Raw genomic sequence first — 26,784 nt, 5'->3', positions numbered from 1 at the left:
TTCCCTTTCCTTCCGTTTTTCATTTCTTCCTATTTCGTTGTTCCTATTTTTTGATATATTTCGGGATCGGATAAGCTTCTTGTAAGAGAGTGGCAGAACCCTCTCCTATCGACCGTGATTACCTCAACCACATTTGTTCGAAAAGAGTAATGACCTACCTTCGCAAATTATTAAATGGATTCGAAATTTAGTTTTGTTACCCTCTTGTCAAACTCCGCTCGATCGCTCTTCGAAAGTTGGTCCAATCTCAACACTAATATATCCGCTCAGTTACTGTGTTCATTCAAATTACCTGCTGATCACATCGCTGGCCTATACAGCCTCTTATTATTGACCTATGATACCGCAAATATTTACCAGCGACCGAAACGATGCTCTCGCCCATTCCTTCCCTCACCGGATTATTTCGCATCTTAATCATCGCTGAAAGCAGTAAGCTGAGAAGGAAGCTCACAACCCTTGCATATTTTTACCCTCTCCATACTTTTGAATAATAGTGAACGAACTCTAACTACTTTTCTTTTCTTAGGTAAGGCGGAATCTTATTACATATGTTAACTCACTTCCGTGTTTTTGCCAACATGTTCGGGCGGCAACTAACACTACCCACTTATCCCATCCTAAAGTTCTTTGGCCTAGATGTCATGTCACTGCTGGTGGTAGCCACGCTGGGCGATGTCAAGGAAAACTGCGTGATCCACATAGTAGCCGTGGTCACAGCCCAGCGTGGGCTACTGAACATCACACAGTCCTCTACGTTATCGCGAATGCTGGGGGAACGGATCGTGAAGTTATTTGAAGAGAACGGTCAGGAGCAAGTCGCGTGGACCCCCGTTGATCTCACGTAGGCAGCCTTGGTCATCGGGATCCCATTCAAACTGAACATTTTCGAACACAAGCAAACGAAGTCGAACAAGGTCCGGTAAAGTCGAACGAAGTCGACAACGGACATTGTTCGACTCAAAAATCAAAAACGGTCATCGTTCGACGCGAAATGTCGAAAATGGAGATCGTTCGACCGTTTCAGTCGTGTCATCAGTCGAGCAGCTCAGCGCGGGACCAAAATTTTCACCTTAAAATGATGAGATGGGAGGTTATACGAATAAAGGAAACATGAAATTTGAAATAATAATATACTGAGTGATAGTTCTGAAAAGCGATCTTTAATTGTTAAACGCCTTGAGAGCTCTAGGTGTCTAATTCTCAAGGGACCAGCGCTTTTTTCTAGCTCCCACCCTTTGATTTTTTCTTAAATTCAATATATGAAAGTATATTTAAAACAACTCTTGGCTCTTTTTCGTAGCATTCGGATAATGTGAACAAAATTTCACTAGTAAAATTTTGCAGGTGGGTGGGGGGGGGGAAGCAAAAAGAGCCCAACTCTTCATGGTATAAAGTCCACTGAAACGTGTGAACCAGGGCTTTTCAAAAATTAATTGAATTTTAAATTAATTGCAATTAATTGATTTTTAACTAATTGTTGGGCATGCAATTATTTCAATTAAAATTTTCTCATGCCCAGTTAACTGCAATTAATTGCAATTAATTGTTGTTGAACAGAAGCAAGTTCGTTTGTTAAGCGTTGGTTGTTGAGCAACGAATTACATCTGGCGGTTGATGTAATTGGCCGTCATAGAGAGTTGCTTTCAGATTTAATTATTGGATTTTCGTCGCTGTTGATGCAAAATTCACTTTGTTTTGTGAATCATCCATCAGCATCATGCCACGGAATAACGAACAAATTGTGCATAAATACTTCACGGCGTACAAAGAAGAAGAATTTGCGAAATACTTGTCTGAAGATGGCGATTTAGTTCATGTGCCAGTTTTCCAGAAAGCAATTATTAAATTGTTGAAACACAAAGAAGCTGATTTAACAATCGAAGAAAAGGCCGCTGTTGAGTCTCTGAAACTGCCAGTTGTCGAAGTGACACATGCGGTGAATGTCGACGAAGCGGTGAATGTCGACGAAGACGACTTTGCGTCGGGTCTTCTGAAAATTCGCAAGTTAGAGAAGAAAAATTCACGAAGTGAATACATGGATCCGACATTTCTTCTTCCAACTTCAGATCTCATAGAACGTTTTTTTAGCGTAGCTGGATACGCCTACAACGATCTTCGCAAAAGTCTACTACCAATAAATCTCGAAATGCAACTTTTCCTCAAAGTCAATCACAGATTCTGGAACGAGTCAACCGTGGACAGTCTCGATAGCGACATCTGAACTTTTCATTGATAATTGCAATTAATTGCAGTTTAACTTTTGTTTTTTTCAGTTATTTGATAATTAATTGCTGAACATCCAATTAACTGCAATTTAATTGTTTTGATCTCAATTAATTTTTGAAAAGCCCTGGTGTGAACAGCGTGAAGAGGTGAACAAATTTTTACTACAATTCTCACATGCAAAATGTGAATAATTTTTGAGCAGCTCTTAGTTGCAATTTTACGAGGTGGTGGGAAACTGGAAAAGACCAGAAAAAAGAGCTATGCTATCGATCTGATCTTCGTTGCCATTGTGTGTAATTTGCTTTCCGTACCTAAGAAACTATCGTTCAAAACAAATACTGACACAAATAATGGCTTATGAATTATGAAAATAATGAATTATCGCACGAATGTCGTTCAGGTAGAGCCGGAGAACAGTAGCAACAAGCCCGGCTAGCTCAGTCGGTAGAGCATGGGACTCTTAATCCCAGGGTCGTGGGTTCGAGCCCCACGTTGGGCGAGCTTTTTTGGTTAGCGCTTTGTTTTCCGAAACTAACTTATTTAAATACATCATCTTAAACTGAAATTGTTCAACCAACTGTTGAACATGTAACAACCAGCTTAAATTATTACTCATATCTAGTGAGCTGCTTAATGATGTAATTAAATTAATTTGCATAATTCCACTATCACGTTGTAAGCTTCGAGTCGGAATATATATTTATTTAATTAACCTTTGTAAAAGATTGTGTATGTTATCTTTTGGTCACCTTCATTATGCTTTAAAACAACATTTTTTGTTACTTTATTTTTTGACAACGATATTAGAGGTTGAAAAGAGAAACCTTCTTCAAAAAGAATTCAAGCTCTCTAAAGAAAAGAAACAAGATAAAAACATTTAGCAGGAGGTAGTTTCGATCTACCGACCTCTGGGTTATGGGCCCAGCACGCTTCCGCTGCGCCACCCTGCTTACAATTCAAGGCATCTATGTACAAATTGTAGTTAATTGTTTGCATCGGACCAAAATCTCGTCTCAGGCTGTCAGAAAATGCATCGCAAGTAGCCCATTTTCTAAACCAACGATCATCTGCAAAATATTTTTCAGCTAGAAATTTTGAAATAATTCAAGTTATTTTATAAAACGAATCAACTTGCGAAAAGCTTAAGTTTTCTAAGGAAGCTATTAGAGGCATTAGAGCTATGCAACTTTGAAATTTTTCAAGTTAATTCATAGAGCGAATCAGTTCGCGAAAAGCTTTAAATTTTTCAAAGCTAGCTGTTCAAGCCGCGTCCAGACAATTCGGCCAAAGACAATTCGCACTCCTCCGTGTATTAGTTTGGTTGATCGGCTGGAGGTGCCTGCCGCGTAGTCGTCACATTCTATCAGTCCCGTCTCCAGTCCTAAAACAATCAATTTTAAATAACCAGACAGAAAATAACAATTACAGATTGACTGAAATAATAATTACAGATTAACAATGACTGAAATAACAATTAACGATTGATCGTCCATCCATAGAAGCTATTTAAGGTCCAGAAGCCTCTTAATACAGTAAAGCAAAAAAGGCAAAATCTTTATACAATAACTTCAAAGCAACTATAAACTTAACAGTTGTTTGTGTTTTGATTAGTTAAATGCTGTTTTGATTAAAAAATTTTTGACGTAAATGACTATGAAAAACAAACCATTTTCAGACAATTTTATATAGGAAAATGGATGAGCTCGATGGACCAAGTGAACAATCTCTCCCACCCCCCCCCCCCCCCCCCCCTAAATCAATTTAGGGGGGAGTGAGTTCACTTGGTTCAAAGTAATACGTTTCAGCCAATCAGATTTTAGCATGGTACATGCAGGCCTTACGGCTTGAATTTGCCATTTAATTTTAGAGGGAGATTGTTCACTTGGTCTTTTAAGGGGGAAGATTGTTCACATGGGCCAGCCCATTCACAAACAATAAGCGAGTTTTAATTTTGGGAGCTATATATTAACACCATACCACAACAACACAATCCACTTTTATTTAAGGTGAAACGTTGCGCCTAGATTTCGCTTAATGGTACCAGTACTATAGTTGGCTAACTCGAAGCATCATTTATTAAAGATACGCGCCACCCCCACCACTTAAGTGCAATATTCATAAATGAAAACAAGGATAGCCTGTTGCTGTGGAAGTAGACTAGCATGTTCCGACCACATTCGGAAAAAAACTACAAAAAATTATTGTTAGCTTCAGATTAGCGTCGTGTCTTCTGCTTGGTGTGATATTAGAATTATACAAACACGTAGAAACTTAGTGAATAGGGCATAAAAAACTACAATTGTCTTCAATAAATAGTTGAACAAAAAATTGAATTAAAAAAATTTATGGCCGAGAAAGCGCTTAAGGAAGCTTCCAAAATTAGTTTTCATTTATGTAGAATCAAGTTTTTAGCCTAAATGGCAGATAATTACAAAGAGGCGAAGCTGTACTTCGCATACACAAGCAACAATATGACCGATACCGCTACTGCGAAAAACTGAATGAGTAAAACTTCAAGTGACGCACGCCAATTACTTAAGTGACGCACGCCAATGATGAGTCTACAGAAATGCTAAGTGACGCAAGCCAATTATGACGCATGAAAAAAACAATCAATTTGAAAAACAAAGTAATTTACCAACTAACAAGCCTCAATTTATAGAGCGCACGCATTTTAACTAGTATACAAAAAAGTTCATTAAAAACATTCGACCCTACCCAGGTCGAACCCCCTTATTTAGTTGCGGGTCTCCTTCCCTACCTTTATGCTACAGATCCATGATACTTTGAAGCTAAAGTGCTATTTGTAATACAATAGTCTGTGTTAAAATCCTTAGCATTTGCTGTACTTAATAGCTGGTTATTGATCAAAATTAAATTCCACTTTCGAAACTAAAAATCGTTCACGTTTTTTTTTGCGTTAATTCCATGTTCGTAATTGGAGAGTTCTATTTACGTAACTTTCAGCAGAAGAATTTCAATGAAACTCAAGAAGTGCATATTTACCTAAAATCATTCATAAATGCATTAATACGTATGAATGTACATCGTAAATATTAGAACGATTTAAGATTTTTTTCCTGAAAAAATCACCAAGACCTATATCAGAGTCTTCACCACGTTCAATACTCTTAGCTAGTCGAAACACATTTAGGTTCTACTATGACAGAGTGGTACCTTGAAACTAAACAGGTATCTTGATAATAAGACGCTAGAGCTTTCAAAACATGTAGACAGTACAAATTCGTTGTTCAGAGCGACGTCACAGTATATTTTTGAACAAAGTTTTTGTTTCGCTATTTCCTAAAACATCCATCCTCGTCATTATGAGGAAAGTTTATGTTTTTAAAGCGTCAAGGTCGAAGCGAGCATTTTTCTTGATATGAATACTTGTGTGATTACACTATTTTTAATCTGAAGAGTTTCTGACTCAACATATTTCGCGAGATTTTGAAATGCATAATTTATACACAAATTAGTTTTAAAAAATGTAACATGCTAAATGCATGTAAAACCTGTCTATCATAAATGCTTTCTACATGTCTAGCATAAATGCGAGGGACTATTATATCATAGTAGTACAAACATACTTTCATACTTGCTTTTTCCTGTGACTCAAAAATCAAACCTGCCAAAAACTGTTTGAAAAGTTCAAACTGAAATTTCCGTGGACAAACTTGGTCGAAAGAAAGTATTTTTCCGATTACGCCGGTCGTAACACATCAGGATTGGTTGAACTTGGTCGGAATATGGAAGTTTTTGGTCGCGACGCCGTTGAAAACATAGGCATTTGTGGTCGCACCGGTCAAACCATAACTTTTTTTGTGGCGCTGGTCGAAACAAAAAAGGAAACCTCGGCTTGGAAGGCTATATTTTTGCCATATACTCTAGATTTAAAGAATTTCCTATTAAGGTTTGTTCTCTCTTTCCCACTCTCTCTTAACAAAACCGCAACGTGGTTCCTTGGGTAGTGAACTCAGCAGGGCGACCAAGATTCACTAGTATCCACAATCCCGTTAGGGTTAAGATGGCGGTAACTTTTCTGTATTGTATTATGTTAACTTCCCTTTTTTGTACTGCTTTAAAGGCCGTCTAGTCTGCCCTCACGATCGCAAGAATTTCCGGTTGTAATTAAATTTGGATAAAAATCAGTCCAAATACAGAAGACTCTAAGTGGCAAGAATAATCTAATAATCTGATCAAAAGCAAAGACTCCGCGATCAATCTACACAATTGCCTAATTGCCATCCAACTCTCAACTAACTTAACTAAACGATTCTTCCTCTCTCTCTTTTCTTTCTCTCTCTCTTTTCTTTCTTTCTTTCTCTCTCTCTCTAATCCAAGTTAATGAATTACACACAGTAGCTCTAAGCAAATACTCAGTTCAGTTCGACGAACTAAAATTTTTAAAAAATCGCTCAGGATCACTATGCCTTTGAGATAATTTAACTGAGTTCTCTGACTTAACAAATCACTGTTCTCAACTTTGATGGGAACCTACTATTTTCATCAATAGCTAATTTACAAGTCCCCCAAGGTTTTTATTTAACTATCTTATTGACGATCAGATCTCCCGGGAATAGGGGAAGATCCTTTTTCCATGGGTCGCTGATTCATTCCAAGCGTCTAAAAATCCAATCTATACTCTTTTCAAATACCGACCTTCGAGCTATTATGGGAACGTAAATGGTTTATTCGGGGGCAAAATGTGCCGAAAAGCCATCTCCAGGGGAGCCAAGTGGAAATCTCTTCCAGTCAAGTTTTTCATAAGACCTAGTTCTCATGCCATGCTCCTATTACTGCCAATTCCCTCTAGGACTACTTTTTTGAGTGTGGTTGATATTCTAAAAATAGAGCATTCGCCAAATTAAGCTGAACCCAATGTTTGCCAAGTCCGCTTTAATTAGTTCCACTACTTCAATGTTAAAATGTAAAAACCATATCCCTTTCAGCTTCTGCTTCAGTTCACAAAAAATAACTTCCCTCCCAATTACAAGTCAGGTGATCGATTCCTATTTCCTGATGGTTGGTGCTGGGAATGGAGCCACTTGTCGGTGTTAATCACGGGGTTTTCTATGCGATTTTGGTCATTAACGCCTAAAGGTCAATTAGAGGTTACCCCTGGGTCACCCAGGGTCAATCTTCCATATTGGGGTTCAGAATCCCAAGGGGGTCCTAACTACCAAAACTCACTCATATCACATTAGTACTTGCCAAGTTACCCCATTTCTACGGTCCATTATCCCTTTTCCCGGGAAAAGGTTATCGGCACCGGAAGAATTCACCGGAGGGGTTTCACTCAATATGTTTTTTTTTCGGGGATAGTATCTAGTGTCTATTGCCGCCACAAAATCAATATGCCCTCATCAATATTTTGCGCAAAATCCCTATTTCCGATTTAAGCTTTGTTTTTCCCAAATGCTAAAATTTTCCGGTCCAACCATCCGATTTGGTTCAAATAACAACACAAAATGTCCCTTGTTGCTACCTATCATATCCCTAAGTTTTGGCTCCCGGCATTCAGCTGCGCTAGTGAAACGACTTCCAGAAATAGGGGTGGGGACTATTTGCTTGGGGCATTACACAGGAAGTAGGGGTTTCCGGTGGTCTGGGGTTTCAAACATGGGGCAGGGGGGTCCGAGGTTTTGCATGACTGGGTCAAATCATCTCTAGTTTCCGTCCAATGAGTTTCATAAAGTTAGCTTCCTTACTTTCCATGTAGGAGGATCCCCATATTAGAACCGTTTTATAATCTTCTCCAAAGGATTGACTAGTTCTAAATTCAAACTATTTTGGAGATTGGTCATTTGTCTAATTTAGGGATTGCACTTCTCATATTGGTTAGTCGATAGCAAGCTACGTACTATTCATTAGCTCACGGAATATAGTAAAGTTACCTTGCTTAACGAATTCTAAGACCTACAGTGAAAATCTATGCTTTCGCAAGGCCGAATCTTAGCGACGGTTCGATTTTTTCCTAACCTATCTAATGCGCAGTGGTAAGCGTTCAAGCGCAAGGCTTCCCCTTTGTCGTTTAAGTTGCATAACTTATACCGGGACGGTAAAACTGTTCTGACCGATCAGACAATATTACCCCTATCTTATACAATATTCACGGGGACGATTTGAACCACAAATGGTGCAGCGAACAATTTGAGAGTGAGGTCCGGCCTCAGTAAATCGCCGACTCTGTGTGAACACTGCGGGAGCATTTGCATCAGTTGCTAAGAGCGCGAAACGCGACGGGCGGTTTTGCTAAATGACAGCCCCATGAGACACTTTAGCCTCGAGACCCGCCGCCAGTTATGCCAGCGTCTGGGTTTGGCCATTGGCAAAACCCCCGTCCCTACTGTGGACTGATTGTCAATAAACCAAATTACGTAAGAGCCGGTTATTATTGAGTGCGCCTGCCCCAAATCAAGAAACACGTCGTTTCCAACCAGCCCCAGTAAACACTCAGAGAACAGCAGCGGAAACAACCACCCCGGTATCAATCACTCTATTATCCCCCTTCTGACCCTAGGTTATCGCTATTGGACCGAAGAATTCTCGAATCAGATTTGCATATTTTGGCGGAACTCCCGGTTTACATATTTACGAGCATCGGGACGACGTCTTCAATTCTACAGTTTTCTCTCCTAGTCTATTATTATTATTAATCTCCCGAATAATTGTTAGCTGCTTGGCTGGGTTATATCTAATTTAGTTGTTTTACTCTGCCTTTATCTATACTGAACTTTACGAAGTTCATGGTGGCTTTTTGTTATGTCTATCCATTCCCTTTCCTTCCGTTTTTCATTTCTTCCTATTTCGTTGTTCCTATTTTTTGATATATTTCGGGATCGGATAAGCTTCTTGTAAGAGAGTGGCAGAACCCTCTCCTATCGACCGTGATTACCTCAACCACATTTGTTCGAAAAGAGTAATGACCTACCTTCGCAAATTATTAAATGGATTCGAAATTTAGTTTTGTTACCCTCTTGTCAAACTCCGCTCGATCGCTCTTCGAAAGTTGGTCCAATCTCAACACTAATATATCCGCTCAGTTACTGTGTTCATTCAAATTACCTGCTGATCACATCGCTGGCCTATACAGCCTCTTATTATTGACCTATGATACCGCAAATATTTACCAGCGACCGAAACGATGCTCTCGCCCATTCCTTCCCTCACCGGATTATTTCGCATCTTAATCATCGCTGAAAGCAGTAAGCTGAGAAGGAAGCTCACAACCCTTGCATATTTTTACCCTCTCCATACTTTTGAATAATAGTGAACGAACTCTAACTACTTTTCTTTTCTTAGGTAAGGCGGAATCTTATTACATATGTTAACTCACTTCCGTGTTTTTGCCAACATGTTCGGGCGGCAACTAACACTACCCACTTATCCCATCCTAAAGTTCTTTGGCCTAGATGTCATGTCACTGCTGGTGGTAGCCACGCTGGGCGATGTCAAGGAAAACTGCGTGATCCACATAGTAGCCGTGGTCACAGCCCAGCGTGGGCTACTGAACATCACACAGTCCTCTACGTTATCGCGAATGCTGGGGGAACGGATCGTGAAGTTATTTGAAGAGAACGGTCAGGAGCAAGTCGCGTGGACCCCCGTTGATCTCACGTAGGCAGCCTTGGTCATCGGGATCCCATTCAAACTGAACATTTTCGAACACAAGCAAACGAAGTCGAACAAGGTCCGGTAAAGTCGAACGAAGTCGACAACGGACATTGTTCGACTCAAAAATCAAAAACGGTCATCGTTCGACGCGAAATGTCGAAAATGGAGATCGTTCGACCGTTTCAGTCGTGTCATCAGTCGAGCAGCTCAGCGCGGGACCAAAATTTTCACCTTAAAATGATGAGATGGGAGGTTATACGAATAAAGGAAACATGAAATTTGAGATAATAATATACTGAGTGATAGTTCTGAAAAGCGATCTTTAATTGTTAAACGCCTTGAGAGCTCTAGGTGTCTAATTCTCAAGGGACCAGCGCTTTTTTCTAGTTCCCACCCTTTGATTTTTTCTTAAATTCAATATATGAAAGTATATTTAAAACAACTCTTGGCTCTTTTTCGTAGCATTCGGATAATGTGAACAAAATTTCACTAGTAAAATTTTGCAGGTGGGTGGGGGGGAAGCAAAAAGAGCCCAACTCTTCATGGTATAAAGTCCACTGAAACGTGTGAACAGCGTGAAGAGGTGAACAAATTTTTACTACAATTCTCACATGCAAAATGTGAATAATTTTTGAGCAGCTCTTAGTTGCAATTTTACGAGGAGGGGGTGGGAAACTGGAAAAGACCAGAAAAAAGAGCTATGCTATCGATCTGATCTTCGTTGCCATTGTGTGTAATTTGCTTTCCGTACCTAAGAAACTATCGTTCAAAACAAATACTGACACAAATAATGGCTTATGAATTATGAAAATAATGAATTATCGCACGAATGTCGTTCAGGTAGAGCCGGAGAACGGTAACAACAAGCCCGGCTAGCTCAGTCGGTAGAGCATGGGACTCTTAATCCCAGGGTCGTGGGTTCGAGCCCCACGTTGGGCGAGCTTTTTTAGTTAGCGCTTTGTTTTCCGAAACTAACTTATTTAAATATTTAAATACATCATCTTAAACTGAAATTGTTCAACCAACTGTTGAACATGTAACAACCAGCTTAAATTATTACTCAAATCTAGTGAGCTGCTTATAATGTAATTAAATTAATTTGCATAATTCCACTATCACGTTGTAAGCTTCGAGTCGGAATATATATTTATTTAATTAACCTTTGTAAAAGATTGTGTATGTTATCTTTTGGTCACCTTCATTATGCTTTAAAACAACATTTTTTGTTACTTCATTTTTTGACAACGATATTAGAGGTTGAAAAGAGAAACCTTCTTCAAAAAGAATTCAAGCTCTCTTAAGAAAAGAAACAAGACAAAATCATTTAGCAGGAGGTAGTTTCGATCTACCGACCTCTGGGTTATGGGCCCAGCACGCTTCCGCTGCGCCACCCTGCTTACAATACAATGCATCTGTGTACAAATTGTAGTTAATTGTTTGCATCGGACCAAAATCTCGTCTCAGGCTGTCAGAAAATGCATCGCAAGTCGCAAGTAACCCATTTCCTAAACCAACGATCATTTGCAAAATATTTTTCAGCTAGAAATTTTGAAATAATTCAAGTTATTTTATAAAACGAATCAACTTGCGAAAAGCTTAAAGTTTTCTAAGGAAGCCATTAGAGGCATTAGAGCTATACAACTTTGAAATTTTTCAAGTTAATTCATAGAGCGAATCAGTTCGCGAAAAGCTTTAAATTTTTCAAAGCTAGCTGTTCAAGCCGCGTCCAGACAATTCGGCCAAAGACAATTAAGCCGATTTGAAATTCAGACAATTCAGCCAAAATTATGCAGACAATAGCCAAAGACAATTCAGCCAATAATAGTGACCGCCGCAGTCCAAAATTTTGCCTTTTCAGATTTACTTCAATCTGAAACGAACCAACTAAAAACAGCGAACTCCTTGCGCGAAACTTTGCCCACAGCTAGATTTTCTAGCAAGGAGGTTGCTGTTTTTAGTTGGTTCACTTCTGATTGAAGTAAATCTGAAAGGGCAAAACTTTGGAAACAATGGACAAGCACTGTCTAGCCTTGAAAATGAATTGAGTTCTTCTTGTCTAAAGAAATGAATATTCATTCTATAATATTCCAGACAATTTGAAAGTTCTAGAACATGCCCGACCTTCTCTTAAATATTGAGCCTTAACAATTTTCTTAAACATTGCACTCCCAAAATTAACGCATTGAATTCAGTTAAACATTGCGTCCATAGCTCATACTGACTTTCATTTAATATATAAGATACAAAACTATTCATTTCAAAAATCTTGCAATTAATGTTCAGTCAGAAACTTTTCAGATTGAAGATTGGGGTCTTATGCACTAAACGGCCCAAAATTATTGTTTCTTCATCTGTTGAACTGAAATTTTCTACATCTGTTGAACTGAAATTAATGTGGTTGAATTTGTTTGGCTAATTAGCCAATCAAGTTCCATCAACATTTTCTGCCATTTTAATTGAACTAATTCTGCCATTTCAAGCAAATAAAATTTTTAGCCGAAATGAAAAAAAAAATTGAATTTTTGTTTTGTTAAGCCAGTTTAATAAATTTTTCTTGTCTGGGCAAGGTTTCACAAGTATATCGAAATTAATTTGATTACTTAACAAAGTTCCACCGATTTGGGAAAGTTCGGCTATTATTTTTATCTGCTGGAAGGGTTGACTGGAATGCCTGACCATGTAACTTGAAATTGATTGACTAAAATTACCCAATCAAATTCATCGCATAATTTCCAGCTTACTATGTAAAAAGTTTCATTTTGGACCGTTTAGAGCATAAGACCCGAAAATTGCTATTAATTCATTGTTTATAAAGAAATTTGCTCACTTCTGTTTATTTTACAGTTTAACAAACATAATTGGGTTACCTTATTTGTCATTAAAACTCAATTTTGTCTGTTTTTTTTGAATTTTCCTCCTTTAAAATGGTGAGTGAATTGAATTGAACCCAAAATCTCAAATATGGCAGGGCAGTTTTCGAGAATATTCAAAAAGTTAAAAAACTAACAAAAAAGTTTGACTATTCCGACGGCCATAAACACTATTCATTGAAACCAAAAACTCAGATTTGAAAGGGATATTTTTCGAGAAAACAAAGACCAAAAATATGGGTCAAATAATCCCCCACAGAAATTTTCGAACGCTGTAGACAGATGGGTCAAATAATAAGAAACTCTAGTGGAGTATACAGGCACATAGGGGAGTAGGCGGTCTTTCGATTAAAAACCCCTTTGAAACTAAATTTCTTTAATAAAAAAGGAATGTGCAATTTCTTTAAGCAGAGGGAATGTGCAAGTTAGGTTTCCCTTGAAATGACCCAAAATTAGGTCATTTAGCCGATAAAAAATAGAAATACGCAGGAGATCGAAATACTTAGATCGAAATAGGAGATCGGAATGAACTTTTTTAAGCGAAACAAAAAAACAGGAAATACGAAGTCAAGTAAAGTCAAATTACAAGTTGTTGGTGTAAATCAAGCACTAAAAGCATCATTAAAGAAAAATGCGCGCAAAAAATTTCATGATGTGCTAACTAAGCCGAAAACCCATAAGCAGACAAATAATTGGCCGAAAATTTAAAGAAACAATATTTCCCAGTTGAAAAAAAACAGGTCCAGGTCAGATTCAAACCTAGAAATTTTGCCGTCCCAGGCATATTTTCTTTAGCTTCATGCTAAGTTGGCCGGGAACGCATATAAGTTTGAATTCAATATGAACCAAAATACAAGTAATTCTGTTAAACAAGTTGTTATCCCGAAAAAAAGTAACGAACGAATGATCTTTTTATTCGAAAACAAATTTGATATTAGCAGAAAATGTTTTTCTATCAAGCAAATAAACTTTCGTAACAATTGTTTTTCAAAAATTTTGCCATTACTAAGAATGGATCTGTGATTTGATTCAATTCACCATATTAAAATAGAACAATAGAGTTTTTGCCACCTTTAGAGACATTGGATACATTTGTGTTAAATCTATTGAATAAAAATGAACAAATGGACTTGAGCAAACAGCAGGTTTCACTTGTTTTGAAAAGAAACGGGGAAACATTTCCGGATCGAAAGTTTTTGTTTTTCACACGTTCAAAACCTCATATATTTTTCGCTCACTTATTTCGTATAAGACCTACATCTACAAAAAATATATATTACAGGTTTCTGCGTCAGTTGGCTGCTTTGGTTTTGCCTTTTTGTAACACCTCATTGAAGCCAGCGAAGAAAAAATATTGGTTTAAAATTAATTGATTTCTTTTCAAAATACTTCCTGGTTGTCTGTCTAACAAATGGTTTCACATAATTTCTTTGATACAAAAACTGAGATGTTGCAGCCCCTCAGTTTAACGATACAAGCGGTTTCAAAAGCTTACATTTCAAAGCGTAAATATTAATGTTGACTTCGTTAACACTCATTTGACCTTTTTGTTCCGACATTTGAAAATATTGAGGAACTTTGTATTCGGGTATCAGGTGTATTTAAGTTCTTTTTGTTTTCCACGCAAAATCAAGGACCACAAATAATCATCGGACTGGGTTTAGTGATATATCATATTAACACCTTTTCAATCGTGATTTGAACGAAATGAAGAATTTCCAAAAAAAATCCCAGAGTCGAGAAAAACCGGTTTGAAATTTTCGGTTTTTGTCTCGACCAAATAAAGAGATGATAAGTTGTTAAATTTGTCATTTAGGCTAATTTTTTTTGAATTTTTTTTTCTTTTTTTATGTTTTTTTTGCTGACAACTGTTGTCGATTATGCCTCATCGAAGTCCCTTTGTCATTTAGGCTAATTTTTTTTGAAATTTTTTTTCTTTTTTGTATGTTTTTTTTTGCTGACAACTGTTGTCGATTATGCCTCATCTACTAACTTTTTATGTGTTATGTTTTCTCATCACACCACTAATGACACTAACTTAGTACTAAAATCGACACTAATTTGAAGAACTTAAAAATTTAAAGATTTTTAAGTGTAGTTTTTTATGAATATGCTCCGCATAGTCAGTGTTACTTGCACAGCAATTGGCTATCCGTGTTCAGAGACCCAAAGAAAAGGTCAAATACATTACATTGTTTTTGAAAATCATTGTTATTATCTATGCTGGACCTGTCCATTACCTTAGCTTTTTCGAAAAAAGTTTTTGAGGGGACAAGCGGTTCTTCAATTGTTTTTACTATTGTCGATTTTCTTGAGGTAGATTATGTCTTTAGTCATGTTTTATAATTTAAACCATAAATAAAATTAAACTCGAAAAAAGGAAAAACCTCGAAGACAACAGGGTTTTATATCCGACTTCCTGCCGAAAAGAAGCAATCCCTAACCACTTAGTGAAGGCGTCTTGCAGTCAACTAACTTCTAGTATAATTTATTCTAAATAAAGCGGATATAAGCTGTTTAAGCAGCGCATACACTTTCGAACAAAATTTAACGACTTGAGTTTAAAAAAGTAGACTACTCTTATACCAATTATGATTGGCACTTTCTTCGGAAAGTTATCCCATTTGGAAAAAACTGGATCCATAGGTAACTCTTTTATTCCGCTACAACTTCAGAACATTCAGTTCATTTTTGAAAATAGAAGGCATTCCTATTTTTCGTAATCTTTGAACTTTTGCTGTTTGGTGGAGGAGTTTGCATTCGTTTTAACAATGGAAGTTACCTGGACTTGAGAAATCAAAAGTCAAGCAGCGATTAACCAAAATTAAGCGAGGACAAACTTAATTTTTTTTCTAAAAAAAATCATCATACCTTTACGGGCGAAAGGTTGAATTCAACTAAAACTAACCGAGCATGAAGAAAGCCTCGACGAGATATGTATCAGTTGATAGAGAATTAACTCTGTCTAATACAAGCGAAGTTGCACTTCGCATAGGCTAACGAAAACAAAACAAAAACTGAATAAACAATCAATCGCAAAAGCCGCATGGCAAAATTTCGGGATCTATGTTAGTTTTTTGACAATCGACAACGTTTTTCGTTAAGCTAACCCAAATAGAAACAACTGGCTTTAAAGGTAATTTTTTTTATTAAGTTGGAAAATTGGCAAATTTTATCAATTTTCAATTGCATAATTTTGAAAAATTAATCAGTTTTGTATATCTTACTTTGCTGACATTTACCTAAAATCTATGAAAATCAGAGAAAAAAAACATTCAAAATATTTCGCATTGAACTAACCCCTTGTTACTGCATCAAGTGCAACCCCTGCCCCAGACGCCCCACCACCCACAATCAACACATCGAAGTCCCTTGTCTTCAGGTTACCGATCATCTCAGCACGCGATGGTAACTCTTTCTTTATTTCGGGCAGATTGTAGTTATGCTTAGATGCACTTTCGGCTAGGAGAGTGGGTTTTCCTAAGTAATACAAGGTCACACCTCCAGCCACAGTTCCAGAGATTAAAACTGCGACTACTTTTCTTGTGGAAGCATTTCTGAAGGCGGTCGCACTCAGCGATCTGCTATGGGCTACTCTGCTCGGACTCGAGTGACGAATAGCCGACGATTGACCGAGACGAAGAGTTCGGAATATCGAAGAATTCATTGCGCTGTTGGTTAAATATACGAAGCTAGAATCGACTCGTCGCAATGCTTTTGAAAATAATATAAATGGTCATGAAAATAATATAAACAAAATTTTTTCAATGAACTTTTTCTTCGCCTATCTTTGGCTATTAATAAAATTATGTTGAACGCAGAACGTTTTATAATACACGCTCCAGATTGTACATAACTTGTAAGTAAATTTTGTGTGCGCGTTTGAACATTGAACGCTGTGAGCTATTTGCAAATTTAGCTTGATGACGATGACTATGATAATCTGACCATGCGGTAGCTGAACAAATTAACCTGAAAATGGATATCCCCTTTGTAGTAACATTCAGAGAGGACAGTTTCTTATCTGGTGACTTGATAATGATCGCCATTGCACATAATCAAACCTTAAGGAACATTATTTACAATTTCAATACAGGCCTAATGTTGAAATTGTGTCGATTTCAAAAGATGAAAACAGGAATATAATTGCAAATTTAAAATCATTGATGGCGCAAAAATCAGAAATTAAGAACTCGAATGATCGTTGCCAATAATTAGCTTCAAGCTTTTCCTAGACTTTATTCCAATTCTCCGAAGAAACATTGAAATTTTGAGAAAAAAAAACTATTCTTTTTACGGTCACAGCTTAAATTTTTCAAACGACAAGCTGGTTTTCCTCTTCTCTGTATAGAAACTTATATACTGATTAAGAATAAACTCTACTCTATTTAGTAAATATTGCCAATCATCAATTTTACAAATCAGTAGGCATCCAAGTCTCTGTACACCTTCCTTAACTTCTCCTTCTTGTTTCTGTTGTGATGCTTCTTCGACAGTTTTCCATTGTCCTCTAATTGGGATCCAGCCCTTCCCTTCATATGCGCATTTCCTCCAGCTGAAGCGAAAAATTGCGAGTCGATTCGTGCCTCGAGAGCCTCGTTAGTTCGCTTTACGGACAGAGGCGCGGGAAGGATTTCAGCCTCCACAGAGCAATAGGATGACTGATGTACCGTGTGTGTCTCTGAGGCCTTTTGAGGTTCATTTTCAGACGGTGGTTTGTGACAGAAGACTATTTTGCCGTTCACGAAATCCTACAATGAAACAAAAATCTATCGACACTAATAGAACTAATCGAACGTGAATTAGAACTCTCAAATTATTGTTGGCAACTTTTCATAGGAAAGATTTATTCGGCGATTTTTTAAAGTGACCCTATAAACATGAGCTGATATCTCAGTGGCACAGAACAGATGAACAAACCTTCAAAACATGCTTTGCACTTGTTGAAAGATCCGGATTGCCTCTTGATGTTCCATAGCCTCTGGTGACAGCAAAATGTGACAGAAAACCCTCCGAATTCAGTTTTGTGAGCCGGTCAGATGGAAAACCGTAGCTTCTGCACAACTTCTCCCATCCAACTTGTTGGCCAATTAACTCGATTGGAGAAACCAGTTCATTTGCTTGATCAATTGGTAGAATCCCGTTTGTCAGCAAATCCGATTTCGACTTCACAAAATTTGGCATGACCAGGCCGGGACAATCACATAGACAGAGATTTGAGTCAATAAACAGAGTTTGAAAGTGTTTAGTTTTTCCAGGAGTTGCCGACGTCGATGTCTTGCTGGCTCCAACTAAATGATTAATCGTGCTACTCTTTCCGACGTTCGGATACCCAATAAAACCGCATGTTCTATAAGTCTCGTTTAACTGACACTCCAAATCAATAGACTTGATGAATTGAATTAGTTCATTTCCTGATATGATAGAGCTCTGACTGTTATCAATACTTGAACCCTGGTCGGTGTTCAAGGCACAGAAGAATTTGAACTTGATATTTCTTTCGTTGAAGTAACTAGCCCACATTTTACGCAGATCTTCTGTCAAGAAGTCGGCTTTGTTAATTAGAAGGAAGAACTTTTTGGGGTTTTCGAACTCAGAGCAATAAGCGTAGAGATCTTCGGTGAAAAACAAAAGTGGGTTCCTGGCGTCTACAATTTGCGCAACTATATCACTTCTTTCTACCACACGCCACAATTGTCGCCAGAAATCCAAGTTCCTCTCAAATGGTGTAGTTGCACAATGTTTCAACATCTGAACTGTCTGTGATATTTTGTACTTCCACTCTGCAAATGATTGACTCTCCATAAGAGTCAGCTGGTCTGGCTTGGTCTCAGGAGTCCATTTTGGACGTCTAGGAATCACTAGAAACTTCCGTTTGTCCTCTGACTCTTTGTGAGCCAGTTCACGTTCCATCTTGGATATAGGACCCTCCTATAATAAATAGCTCTAGTTTAATGCTGAATTGTGATTCAATTCTTCACGATAAAGATAACATTCTACAATTATCCAGAAGGTTTGGTTTAAGCATAGAAGGTTTGGTTTAATTTTTGCTAAATTTGAAAAAGATTTTTTTTCAAATTATTTAGTCGTTTTTCTCATGAGCATGAAGGGGGAGAGATTGTAAACTAGCTTAGAATAATTTACCAATGGCTTTCTTAAACAAATAACTATTAAAATTCAGCAACTTTACCTTAAAATGTATCAACATGAAGAGTATTCTTCAGTCTAAATTCGTGTTAAACTTCAGACCGGACCGATTTTTTTGGCACCATAATATTTCGTGTTCAGAACAATAACTAAGATAACCTCATTTTCTATTACTGAGTTGAATCGAGAAAAAAACAATAGAAGAAAAAGTAATTATATGCCCCAAAAAGCCAAAGAATAGCCATTCGAACATGGGGCCTAGGAAATTAGACAAAAAGCAAGTTAGACTTGACAAAAAAATCTAATTTAGACGTCGATGCAAAACTACAAATATGGGAAAATAGACGTAATTGTATTGTTAACGGTTGTGATATTTGTTAACTGGCTACAATTAACTTAGTTCTAGCTTTCTTGAACGCGAATTAGTTTTTCACATGTCGCAATTGTACAATTTATGCATTTCGAAAACGTTTTCAAAAATGAAATTTGCATTAACAATTGATGAATCATCTACAAAAAAAATATTTTGATATGCAAGTGGATGATAAACTCTTTTTGTATTTGTGAAAATTTGTTTCAAGCAAAAAGTTTTGTTGGCCCTTTCATTTTGGTTCAAAAAGCGCGTTTTACAAAAAAATGAACATCTAAATTCCGTTTCCTTGGAGCCGTCTAATTTGCCTGTCGTCCAATTTCCTAACCCCGGTGTCCTACCCGTACATTTTAACAACTAGTCATTTTACCACAAAACAATTTAAATCCACAACAAATGAACCCCTTTTTTCCAGTTTAACACCGTGTTTTTTAACATCTAGTCATTTCACTACTAAAATTATTACTGTATGAATTCCTCATCTTAACTCTTATTACATCAAAGTTATTACTGCAATTAACGCACAAACCATAATGAAAACCTTGTTTATATTAGTCATACATGCCAAAAATGAGGCTTCCTAAATTACTTAAGACCCTTGTCGACAAAATCATAACTTGTTTTCAATTAGACGTTTCGCTAAATCATTATGCTCACTAAAAAAACCTGCTTGTGCTAATTCATAACAATTTGACGTAAAATTTCTGACAAAAAAATTCGGACAGTCAATTTATACTTTACTCAATTGATAAACAAACGCAAACACAATAACCACATTATGATCGAGTCTTCTTTCGAATTCACAGTTTCATCTAAGAAACAAGCCAATTATTATAGGGTCCCGGCCACGAATATCATTTCAAGCGAAAAAGATGTTTACCGAAAACTGGATTTGCTCAAATTATCAAACACATAAATGTCGAGCAACTGCCTTTACAGAAAATAGTGAAATGACCGAGACGCGCGGAGAGCATAACCCTGACTTTTTAGTGGGAAAATCGGATGCCCGAAATGTCATGCAGCATTTAAAAGATCTCAGCGAGAGATTTACCCCGTCTGTCGCAGTTGCCAGTGAGGTTTTGCCAGTTAAAAACAATTTGGCCACTCAGTTTGCCCTACCAAGTAAAGGCAAGCTAATCCGAACGGCTGCGCGCACACGTAAGCAGCTAGATGTAAATATGCCGCCCATCCTTGCGCGAAATTGCGAGATCCCTGAAACTTTTGAAATATTTATCCTGTATGAGAGTGGATTAAATGATCAGTAGTGAATCATTTTGCCCGGCGACACCGAAATGCTGAGATTTCTGGATAAGTCAACTTTCTGATTAGCCGACAGAACTTTTAAAATTACACAAAAAATGTTCTATCAGCTATATTAAATTCATGTTAGTGTAACTGGCGTTGCGCCAGCTTGAATTTACGCCTTCCTTCCTAAAAAAAAACGAAAAAACCTATTTTCGCTTTTTGCAGGCGTTAATTGATTTAGCACCTAACTGCCAGTCTAAACAGCTTGCTCAAAATCTGCCTTTATGTGCCAGCAGTTCAAAAAAAACTGACAAAGCGATCAGGTTATAAGCTTAAGTTCGAGAATGATTCCGAAAAATAATGAATTTTAGGCTTTTGCCATTGATTAAACTTTTTTAAAATTTTTACACTGGCTGAAAACGTCTGGAAAATTAGATCATATTAGTCAAAGGCTGTCTAATTATTTGCGGGCTTTTGAAGTTCATTGACCTATTGCTTGTTTTTGGTTCATTTTGGAATGATTCATTGAAAATATTGGCAAGGTCAATTCTATTCAAAACTCACGCGAATTAAGAAGCGCAAAATTGTCTGGCTTTAAATGGGAAAATTTCTCTCGTTTAACTCTTCGATGTTTATCGAAATCCCCTTTGAAGTAAGTTTTCTTTTCATTTTGGATTCAAACGGTTTAAAGTTATAGAAATGGTTTTACAATATAGCGATATAAAATGCTACGGAAACAATATTTAGGGAGTGAAATTGTATGGTGTTAAGTTGTTTAGCTCGGAACAATAACTAAGATAAATTCATTTTGAATTACTGAGCTGAATCGAGAAAAAAGGACATACCTGAACGGGGGAAGATTGTTAAGTAGATCACAATGGTCGATTTTTCGACCGATCAGAATGCAGCAAATTTCCAATTTTCAAAAAAAGCTATAACGCTAATTCGCTGTATCTGTTTATAGGGGTGGAAATTCTTTAGTAGATAGCATAGGAGGGGGGCGGGGGGGGGGGGGGGTGGGAGATTGTTAAGTAGATCTAAAAAAAAACAATTGTATACAAGTCATTATATGCCCCAAAAAGCCAAAGACTAGCCACTCGAACAAATCCATAAACGGAGTTAGAAATATATCGGCGAAACAGGAACAACTCATGCTCTTTTAATACACATAAGAAATAAGCCGCGAACTAGCTGTTTACCATATCTGGATATCTGATTACTAAAGTTGCTTCTCCGTCTCCAGTTATATTCGTTCTAGAACATTCACCATCCACATCTGACGTCACTTCCTCCTCCTCATCTCCAGAAGAAACGTCTTGGTAATCTTCACTACAATCACTACCTTCTTCAATTGCCACGCTTTCTTTCGGTTTTGTTACGTAATCCGGATTTGAGGTCATCATGCTTACGTAATCTAACTTATCGATCACTTCGTTCAGATTGTTCTGATCTGTTATCGAAGAGTGGCCTAATACTTTGGCTGCGGACATTTTTGCCTTCTGTGAGCGAGAGGGTTTTGGAGGCTTCTTTGAGTTGGTCAGTGAACAACCGAGGTTGTTCTTGTCTTTAGTTTTGCCCATATTTTCTTAAAAACAAGTAACAATCATTTGCGCAATGTATCACACAGCGGCGATAAAATCCTTCAAGTTTTTGCGAATAGCTAACGAGAATATCTGATAAGCAGTACAACACAAATCGAAAGCCTTTTTTAAAACTCTGCAGCTCGATCGAAAGTGTTAGATACTTACTTCATAAACCTAGAAACTAACATTGCTGGTTGCATCTACTGTGCTGATTGTTAATACCTTGTATTTGATTTTGCCAGTGCTCTCTAAAATATACTGCTTGGTGAAACTCGAAAAAACTTCAAGAAACCGAGAACAGTTAAATTTAAGAAAAAATTGAGAACAACCTAATACAAAGGCGAAGCGGAACTTACTTCGCACCACTTGCGATATAACACAAACATAAATGATAGGTCGCAAAAAAACTTAAATCTTAAAAAATAATTAAGGCGAACCATAGTTTTCGTAAGTATCGATAAGAAACAACAAAGGACCCAGCTAAAGCTGGAGGTACAGATTTGAAATTGAATAAATTTGCTATACTGATGGGGCACGAAAAAAGTGATTTAAAAAATGGACTTTGCCCACAACCTTAGTTGTTTCTCTACTAAAATAAGTGAGAACAGTAAAAAAAAAAATTGGGGAGCCGCTGCTTCTACAGGAACAAAAATAACAGCCGGAATTGAACTTTTTATCTTAGATTTGATTTTTTAAATTACAAGAAACATCAAAAAATTTCTTGAAAACGGTCTAAAAACTCTTAAAAAAGATCACAGGACTTTCCAAAATCCAAAAATTTTAACTGCAAAAAGTAGGTAGCGGCCACTTAAGCAGAGAAGATTCCCAAAACCAGGTTTCATGATTGAACACAACCTGAGATTTGGCACGGTAGTTTTGGCGTAAAGTCAAACAGTTTCCAAACAACTGCCAAGAAATCAAAACAATGACTTTTATGGGGCCATAACTTTTTCTTAGACAAACTGCGACCAGTCGAATACAAAGATCAGCTTTCAACAACCTGCAGTTTAGATTAAACTTATGATATCCGATTTGGCAGAATAGTTAGCGAGAAAAGTCTAAAGAACGGTCAAAAATCAAAACTTCCAGAAATCATAGCTTTTCGTGTGAAAAATAGGGCGTAGCTGCTTATGCTTACGGGATTCAAAAAACTTGTATTTTAAATTGAACCCAAAATCTTAAAAAATTTTGAAGTTCAAAAAATCAAAACTTTGACTTTTCCGAGGGCCATAACTTTGTGTCAAAAACTTTTTGGGCGTAGACGCATCAGCAAATGAGCTGACCAAAACCTGTTCTTTGGATTGAACCTAAAATCTCAGATATGGAAAAGTAGTTTTCAAGATTTTTCAAATAGTTGAAAAAAACTTTGTAAGTGGCCCCTAATTTAGGGGAGCTTCCCACTACCCGCGATCTCCACTGAAGCCAAAATATCAGATTTGCGAGGTTAGTGTTCGAGGAAAGTCGAAAAGATTAACAAAACGGTCAAAAATCAAAAACTTGACTATTGTGAGAGCCATAACTTATTATGTAATCAGAAATATGGGTCAAATATTCCTCCATAGACTTTTTCGAAGGCTGTAGACAGAGGTGTCATGTAAAAGAAGACTCAAGAGGAAAATACAGGCACACAGGGGAAAAGGCTGCCTTTCAACGGATACCCAGTTTTCGAAATACAAGATAAAATCTGGAAAAAAAGTTTCATGACAAAAAGATAAATTTCAATAAACCGATTGGTAAACATAAACCGACTTCAAAAATGAGGAGGGCAGTGTTTAAATTGTTTTTCCCTTCAAACGACCCAAAATTAGGTCATCAAGTTGATGAAATGTATGCAAAAAGCATGTTGCGGCCACGATAAAAAGTCTGCAAAAAGTATGTTGCGGCCACTTCGCAGAGAAGATTCCCAAAACTGGATTTCACGATTGAATAAAACCTAAGAATTGGCACGGCAGTTTTAGCGTACCGTCAAAACGTTTCCAAACAACTCTCAAAAAGTCAAAACTTTGATTTGGTTGAAGGCCATAATTTTTTCTTGTATTAACTGCGACCACCAGATTACAAAGATAGGTTTCAACAACATGTAATTTTGATTAAACTTATGATATCAGATTTGGCAGAATAGTTAGCCAGAAAAGTCGATAAACGGTCAAAAAATCATAGGGTTTGGGGTCAAAAATTAGGGCGTAGCTGCTCATGCCGAAGGGATTCACGCAACTTGTATTTTAGATTGAACCCAAAATCTTATTTGGGAGAGTAGTTCTTCAAAAAAGTCAAAAACTTTCAAAGAAGGTCAAAAAATCAAAACTTAGACTTAATCGAGGGCCGAAACTTTTGTCAAAAATTTTTTTTGCGCGTTAATCGCAAAAGCAAATGAGCTTCCCAAAATCCGATCTTTAAATTGAACACAAATTTCAGATATGGCAGGGTAGTTTTCAAGATTATTCTCAGAGCTTTCAAAAAAACGTTGTGAGTGGCTCCTAATGTAGGTGAGCTTCTCACTACCCGCGATCTCCACTGAAGCCAAAACATGAGATTTGAGAGGTTAGATTTCGAGAAAAGTCGAAAAGCTCCATAAAACGGTCAAAAAACAAAAATTGACCATTCTGAGGGCCATAACATATGTAATCAAAAACATGGGTCAAAAATTCCGCCATTGACTTTTTCGAAGGCTGTAGTCAGAGGTGTCAAGTAAAAGGAGACTCTAGAGGTAAAAAGAGGCACACAGGGGAGTAGGCTGCCTTGCAACAGATACCCATTTTTTGAAAGCCAAGAGTAAATTTGGAGGAAAACTTGCACAAAAAAACAATAAATCGATTGGTAAACAGAAAACATTAAGAAAAAATGAGGAGGGCAGTGTTTTAATTGTTTTTCCCTTCAAACGATCCAAAATTAGGTCATCAAGTTGTTAAGTGTATGCAAAAAGCATGTTGCTGCCACGATAAAAAGTCTGTAAAAATATTGTGCGGCCACTACGCGTAGAAGATTCCCAAAAACGAGTTTTACGATTGAATACATGAGAATTGGCACGACTGTTTTAGCGTATAGTCAACAAGAGCCCGAAAGAGTCAGATATTAGATTTGGCGGAACAGTTAGCGAGAAAAGTCTACAAAACGGTCAAAAAATCAAAACTACCATAAATCATCGCTTTGTGCAAAAAAGTCTGGCGTAGGAATTCGCGCAACTTGAAATTTCGACTGAATTCAGAACCTCATTTGGGAGAGTAGTCACCGAAAAAAGACAAAAATTCGAAGAAAGTCTAAAAAATCAAAACTTTGACTTTTCCGAGGGCCATAACTTGACGTCAAAAAAAAAAATTGGGCGCGGTCGCATAATTAAATCAGCTTCCCAAAACCCGTTCTTTGAATTGAACCAAAAATCTCAGATATGGAAAGATAGTTTTCAAGATTATTTGAAGAGATAAAAAAAAATTTTGCAAGTGGCCCCTAATTTAGGGGAGTTTCCCACTACCCGCAATCTCCATTGAAGCCAAAAAATCAGATTTGAGAGGTTAGTTTTCGAGAAAAGTCGGTATTCAAAAAACGGTCAAAAATCAAAAAATTGACTATTCTGAGGGCCATAACTTCATTTGTTATCAAAAATGAGGGTCAAAAAATTCCGCCATTGAATTTTTCGAAGGCTGTAGACAGAGGTGTCAAGTTAAAGGATACTCTAGAGTGAAAAAGAGGCACACAGGGGAGTAGGCTGCCTTTCAACGGATACCCATTTTTTGAAAGCCAAAAGTAAATTTGGCAAAAAATGTGCACAAAACAAATCAATAAACCGATTGGTAAACATAAACCAAATTGGAAAATGAGGAGGGCAGTGTTTGAATTGCTTTGCCCATCAAACCTTTCAACAATCTGAGATAAACTGCGACCAGCCAATTACAAAGATAGGCTTTCAACAACCTGTAGTTTTGATTCAACTTATGATATTAGATTTGGCAGAATAGTTAGCGAGAAAAGTCTAAAAAACGGTCAAAAAAACAGAACCTCCAAAAATCATAACTTCTTGTGTTAAAAAATCGGGAGCAGCTTCTTATGCTGAAGGAATTCACGTAACTTAAAATTGCGATTGAACCCAAAACCTCATTTGGGAGAGTAGTCACCGAAAAAAGACAAAAAAGTTCAAAGAAGGTCAAAAATCAAAACTTTTCCGAGGGCCATAAATTTGTGTCGAAAACTTTCTGGGCGTAGACGAAAAAGCAAATGAGCTGACCAAAACCTGTTCTTTGGATTGAACCTAAAATCTCAGAATGGAAAGGTAGTTTTCAAGATTATTCTCAAAGAGCTTTCAAATAAACGTTGTGAGTGGCTCCTAATGTAGGTGAGCTTCTCACTACCCGCGATCTCCACTGAAGCCAAAATACGAGATTTGAGAGGTTAGACTTCGAGAAAAATCGAAAAGATCCATAAAACGGTCAAAAAAAAACAAAAATTGACCATTCTGAGGGCCATAACTTGATATGTAATCAAAAATATGGGTCAAACATTCCGCCATTGACTTTTTCGAAGGCTGTAGACAGAGGTGTCAAGTAAAAGGAGACTCTAGAGGTAAGAAGAGGCACACAGGGGAGTAGGCTGCCTTGCAACGGATACCCATTTTTTGAAAGCCAACAGTAAATTTGGAGAAAAATTTGAACAAAAAAAAACAATAAATCGATTGGTAAACACAAACCAATAAGAAAAAATGAGGAGGGCAGTGTTTAAATTGTTTTCCCAT

The 26,784-nt window shown here is 37.2% G+C and overlaps 2 protein-coding genes and 4 non-coding genes across 6 annotated transcripts in view; 2 read left to right on the top strand and 4 right to left on the bottom strand.

The window, feature by feature from the left end:
• Nucleotides 1-16,771, bottom strand: part of LOC134842756 (glycerol-3-phosphate dehydrogenase, mitochondrial-like) — a 43,443-nt gene extending 26,672 nt beyond the window's left edge. Inside the window, exon 1 of the mRNA XM_063859236.1 lies at nt 16,017-16,771. Within this exon, the coding sequence (XP_063715306.1) occupies nt 16,017-16,383 (367 nt within the window). The 5' untranslated portion in view covers nt 16,384-16,771. The remainder of the gene's footprint in view (nt 1-16,016) is intronic.
• Trnak-cuu (transfer RNA lysine (anticodon CUU)) lies at nt 2,656-2,728 on the top strand. Its single transcript has one exon. It is a non-coding gene; the product is annotated as a tRNA-Lys (tRNA).
• On the bottom strand, nt 3,108-3,179 carry Trnam-cau (transfer RNA methionine (anticodon CAU)). The gene has a single exon. It is a non-coding gene; the product is annotated as a tRNA-Met (tRNA).
• Trnak-cuu (transfer RNA lysine (anticodon CUU)) lies at nt 10,713-10,785 on the top strand. The gene has a single exon. It is a non-coding gene; the product is annotated as a tRNA-Lys (tRNA).
• On the bottom strand, nt 11,172-11,243 carry Trnam-cau (transfer RNA methionine (anticodon CAU)). The gene has a single exon. It is a non-coding gene; the product is annotated as a tRNA-Met (tRNA).
• Nucleotides 16,772-17,039: 268 nt separating the features above from the next.
• Nucleotides 17,040-22,070, bottom strand: LOC134841392 (large subunit GTPase 1 homolog). Its single transcript, XM_063857353.1, has 3 exons — nt 21,678-22,070; nt 17,637-18,647; nt 17,040-17,467 (listed from the first exon to the last, which is right to left on the bottom strand). The coding sequence occupies exons 1-3, from the start codon at nt 22,056-22,058 to the stop codon at nt 17,138-17,140; spliced, it is 1,722 nt and encodes a 573-aa protein (XP_063713423.1). The 5' UTR covers nt 22,059-22,070; the 3' UTR covers nt 17,040-17,137.
• Between the last annotated feature and the right edge of the window lie 4,714 nt (nt 22,071-26,784).

This window comes from Symsagittifera roscoffensis, chromosome 3 (genome assembly GCF_963678635.1).
Source record: "Symsagittifera roscoffensis chromosome 3, txSymRosc1.1, whole genome shotgun sequence".
In the NCBI taxonomy this organism is placed as follows: domain Eukaryota; kingdom Metazoa; phylum Xenacoelomorpha; order Acoela; family Convolutidae; genus Symsagittifera; species Symsagittifera roscoffensis.
This window is presented reverse-complemented; position numbering and strand designations above follow the sequence as displayed.